The sequence below is a fragment of the Ceratina calcarata genome, unplaced genomic scaffold (genome assembly GCF_001652005.2).
Source record: "Ceratina calcarata isolate Rehan_Ccalc_2016 unplaced genomic scaffold, ASM165200v1 scaffold224.2, whole genome shotgun sequence".
In the NCBI taxonomy this organism is placed as follows: Eukaryota; Metazoa; Arthropoda; class Insecta; order Hymenoptera; family Apidae; genus Ceratina; species Ceratina calcarata.
The window spans coordinates 46,279-51,772 of NW_017144203.1; the positions used below are offsets into that span (position 1 = coordinate 46,279).

The 5,494-nt window shown below is 39.0% G+C and overlaps 1 protein-coding gene across 1 annotated transcript; it reads left to right on the forward strand.

The window, feature by feature from the left end:
* Positions 1–1,118: 1,118 nt before the first annotated feature.
* Positions 1,119–5,488, forward strand: cta (Guanine nucleotide-binding protein subunit alpha cta). The gene is made up of 5 exons (XM_018020423.2): positions 1,119–2,374; positions 3,220–3,480; positions 3,610–3,660; positions 3,737–3,954; positions 4,029–5,488. Exons 1-5 carry the CDS (start codon positions 2,153–2,155, stop codon positions 4,384–4,386), a joined length of 1,110 nt encoding a protein of 369 aa, XP_017875912.1. The 5' UTR covers positions 1,119–2,152; the 3' UTR covers positions 4,387–5,488.
* Positions 5,489–5,494: the final 6 nt, after the last annotated feature.

A 5,494-nucleotide genomic window follows, 5' to 3' on the forward strand; every position in this document is an offset into this window, starting at 1 on the left:
TATATATTTGGACAGAAGAATGTAAGAGTAGTAAATGCAAAGTTAATTCACGTTGTTTTATGTCTAAGAAGAGTCATTTAGAAGATATATTGCTATTATTAATACTTATATCTGTCAACTCTGTTCCCAAGGTAAGTATACAAAGCCACGAATACACCTGCCGAGCCAATCACGATTTGCCAGAACTCTTCTACTCGATGGTCGCTTTCACTCGCAGTGAAAACTCGTACGAGCTCGATGTAGTTTAATAACCATCGAGAGCTTCCGTGTTCAAAATTTTCCGGCTTTTCTTCTACGTTTTCCTCGCGCCGTCGTCAACAGAAGGAGGAGGCGGAGGGAATCCTTCCAAATGGTACCGTTCGACTCACATGACCGTCGGCCGTTGTTGATCTTTTTGGTCCTCTTAATGAATCATCAATCGGCGATCCGTTCGACCAGACGGTACATCTGCTGCCACTTTTCCCGGTTCTTCGCTGACACTTGCGGACGAGTAAGAGCGTCACGTCACAGGTGAACCCTTCTGGTTCGAAACGCGAGGCACGAAGACGCATCGCGCATCGTGAAACGCGATCAATAGAAAACTTACTGGTTCACGGCTCACAGCTTACGGCGTCTGCGCCAAGGTTTACCGCGATAAGTAGCAATCGTCTCCGAACAAAAGACAGAGATAGTGTAATCAGCAGAGTATGAGTGCATCCGTGTACCACGATGTGTAATTAGCCAATATTGAAATCTGGAGCTAAATTTCTCTTAGAAATTATCATTTAGTACATAGAATTTGTCGATATGTCGATGCTCTCGTGTAAAAATCATACTTGCCTTCAGAACGCTATATCGCGTTCCTTGATATCCGATCAAATAAATGATCAAACAATAAAATTATTAAGTTTTGCTTATACATTAGATTTATGTAGTGCCAGAAACCTTTTCTTTAAAAATCATAAGTATTCAGTGACTTAAAATCATTTAAGACTATTTGCATAGCATTGAAACGTGCTGAGGGGGTATAAAAAGGGATTCAAATATTACCTCTCGGCGGTGGTCTCCTCGGTGGTATCCGCCACGCACACATTTAGTTTCGGATCTCCCCGAAAGAGGCATTGGAGTATCGAATAATACTGAGTCACCCACCTATACATTATTATTATTACTTTTTGTTTATGGTATCGACATCTATCATATTCCTCGATTCTTGTCACCCATCCTGATTCCTTTGGGCATCGTATCACCTTTAGTGCAATTTAGACCAGAAAAATCGAAATACACACACGCGAGTTCGTCGAGTCTGCTATCCGAAAAGCAGCAGATGGATTCTTTTATCTGCAATGCCTAACTAAAACCGTAGTGGGATTTTTGATGTGCCTAGGATGTTCAAAAGGAGTTCGACCACAATGAATTGCTTGGCAATATTGACGATAGTTAGATAAAAAAGGGATTGCCTGGGACGAGTGACAGTGAAACCCGTTGAACCCGTGAAGGTGTACGGGATTTCGTTTCATATAATCGTATGAATTCCGGCGATTCTTGTATCTCTCGAACAACAAATATGTCGTGGAGGGGATCACGTACACCCGTTCCCTACGTTTTTATCGCATAATTCGTTCTACGGACTGCTATTTACGCGAAAAAGTGATCCAGGTGCGTCTAAGCGAGTTCATCCGATTGAATTGAAACAGTGCGAAGTGTCGAGGAACGTTCGGTTGGCCTACAGAAGGCGGCTAGTGTCGCCCGAGGACGAGGAACGATGTCGGGCTCCTTCTCGGTAATTAGAACGATTATTTAATCATGTTCAATCCAGGAGGCGAGGAACCGGAGAAAAGAAGACGAGGCATAATCGTGGGCAGAGTCGGAGTGGAATCGGCGTGAGCGTCGATTTGTAACGGTAGGCGTGTAGGTAACATGTCCAGATAGCGAAGGAAACGCCTAGCTGAGATATGCGACTCTGAGAATCGCGAACAACCTGTTCGCGCCTGGTTCCCTCGAAACTCGGACTCTAATTCGCGTCCCGTGACGAACCGTGCCCGTGTTTGTGTTTGTTCGCGGGTGGGTGGGTGCGTGCGCGCGTGCCCGCATCAAGGATAATCGTTCCTCGGGCAAAAGGAAGTAAGGAACCGAAGGAAACGCCGGAAGGAAGTGAGAGATAGGAGGCAAGATGGCGGGATCCTTAACGTGGTCGTGTACTTGTTGCCTGCGGTGCAAGTTCAGCCCCGAAGAGATCGAGCAACGTTTCAAGAGCCAGGAGATCGACAGGATGCTGGAGAAGGACCGGCAGGCTCTACGGCGGCAGGTGAAGCTCTTGCTGCTCGGTGCGGGAGAGAGCGGAAAGTCGACGTTCCTCAAACAGATGCGGATCATTCACGGGATCAAATTCGAGGTATACATATTGTTTATTTCATTATTATTCCATCGTCGCACCTTGTTTCTTCTTTTATACCACCGTGAATGGTATTCTTGTTCTTGTATCAAACGATTTTGCTACGGACAATGCGGAGAAGTCTGATGTCTCATCAGTATCGAGGAGCTAATGTTTATGTACTTCGTTTTACACAATGCCGGTTCAAATATTGTTTCTTGCAGTTTGTCACCTATTAACATTCTTAACTTATTTATTAGATGATGCTTCAAAACGATGACTAAATACATTTCCTGTCTATTTTCCTCCTGTTATCCTAACTTCCTTCATTACGAATTATCTTGATTTTTCTGTAAAATATTCTTACTTTGAACAGTTGATATTTACTTATCCGAAGACAAACCAGAGATAACTTCTCTGTTTCTCATTATGTCACGTTCGATAGTTTATCTTGTATTAGAGTATAGTATAGTTTCAACAGTAAAGTACGTCTCAATTTTAAAACATCGAAATGTTCTCTCAGTCGATTAACTATTATCGTTGCAAAGCAACTTGCATACTTACTAAAATAATCGTAAAAGGTGATTCGTATGTACGAGAGTCTCAAGTCGAGGCTGTTAAGTTTACATATTCCTTATCAATCCGTTTACTCTTCACTTATCACAATTTTAATCGCTGAATGTATATAGTTCGAGCATCGAGACACGGTAGAACCGCAGACTGCAAAAGCGTGTTCGATTTCTTTGAATAAAGTACTACGAACTTTATAATAAATATCGAAGAATTTAATATGCATAATGAATCTTCAGGAATTTAATAATGTTATCAATAAATACTTGAGGATATAGTACGTTGAATTATTTCAGCCTGAATTAATAAAGGAATACCAGCACGTAATATACCAAAATATAATCAAAGGGATGAAGGTGCTGGTGGACGCCCGCGATAAGCTAAATATTCCCTGGGAATATCCAAAAAACTACGACATCGGCTATCAATTGTTAAAACTCGAGAACACCATGGCGTTGGATGCTAGATTGTTTCTCCACTACGTGCCAGCGTTGCAAAGTTTATGGAAGGATGCCTCGATAAAGAAGGCGTTCGATAGGAGAAGAGAATTTCAATTAGTAAGATTTTAATCGATTCATAAGAAATCTATAAGCATGGATTCTATGATAAACGTCCAGATCATGTGACGTTATCATAACTTATTATCATTATGGTTTTGAGTAATGTTTCTTTTTTTCATTTTGCAGAGTGATTCGGTTCAATATTTCTTGGATAATCTCGACAGGATCGCGAGAGTGGTAATTATCTATTATTTCATTCATTAATAGTTATTCGCGTTTATACAACTGTTTAAGCTTTACGATTTCATTTAAGGAGTACGTACCCACGCACCAAGATATCCTGCACTGTAGGAAAGCCACAAAAGGAATTTCCGAGTTCGTGATACAAATCAATAATATTCCCTTCCTATTTGTCGACGTCGGTGGGCAGAGATCACAAAGACAAAAATGGTACCAATGTTTCGATTGCGTTACGTCCATACTTTTTCTTGTTTCGTCGTCCGAGTTCGATCAAGTGCTTTTAGAAGACAGGTACGTACAATTATTATTCACGCAATTCGTTTAAAATCTCAGTCATGCCGATTAAATGAAATTGTTTCTTGCAGGAGAACGAATCGGTTGGAGGAATCGAGGAACATATTCGACACGATAGTTAACAATATGATATTCGGTGGTGTATCGATCATACTGTTTCTGAACAAAACCGATCTGCTGGACAAGAAAGTAAGATCGCCTGACACGAACGTTCAGTGGTACTTTCCGCAATTCACCGGGGACTCACATTCCATGAAGGATGTGCAGAACTTTATTCTGGATATGTTCATCTCGGTGAAAAGGGACCCGAGGAAGCCGCTCTTCCATCATTTCACCACCGCGGTGGACACAGAGAACATAAAAGTCGTGTTCAACGCTGTTAAGGACACGATTCTGCACAGGAACTTGGAATCGTTGATGCTTCAATAATAATGCCTATTTAGAATGATTTGCAACGGTAGGCGATTCATCCAGAAATTTGGAATCATTGTTATTTCTACTTCCAAGAATAAGAACCGTTACGTCGTCCGTGAACTTGGAATCTTTGATGTCTACAATGATTCTTCGAAAGAAACGTTCGAGTTCTCGTAACCAAGTGAAACGACGGTAGTTGAAGAAAAAGTATTAAAATAGTTAATGAAACGAAGAAAGAACGATTTGCGGTAAGACAATATATTCTATGTATTATATATATATAATATATATTGTATTATTAATGTAAATCAAGATTACCTCCAGGTAAGATTTAATAGTTAAACGTTTTTCATATGATAGTTTTTTATACTAGGAGAAAAACTGCCTAAAATGAAATTGTACTGAATTGAAATTTTTTGAACGTTCTATGAAATTTTTTGAATGCTCTATACACTATATTATACGCGCACATACGTACACATTTAATAATAATATACAGGGGGTTTCGAATTGAGCATCTAAGCTGCTATACTGATTTGTCAACTAGATGTGTCAGTGTGATGCTACGCTGACCGTGGGTAACTATACTGATGTATCAATTTACTTTAATACTAATACTTGTAATAATATATTTCAATATATTAGTATAAGTATAATAATTGAGAACACGTGCATAAGACGGTGTGATACATTAGATGTTCAATTTTCAATTATACCCTGTATTCCTTTTTGATGAATATTGGCTGCTAAAGGGGTTGTAAGAAGACTTATATACAATTTATTGTAAATATATACATTGTCAATACTAATAGTTTTACATATATATTATATATATATTTGTATAAAAGAAGAATCAGTTTTTGCTAATAGCATAAGCAGCTAAGAATTTTTCTATATTTTGTACAGATATTTAATCCAGTGCTTCTCTTTTATATTAAAGAAAGGAAAATACTGATCGAGATATAAAGATAACTTATTTTCTAATTAAGAACGATTATTAATTTCGTTAAGATCGAAATGTTAAGTTAAAGAAAAACCAAATACTAATGCCATACGAACCAAATGAAACTCTTTAATTAACCAGCTTGTGTTCAAATTTCACGCTTTATCTCGATTCGATAAT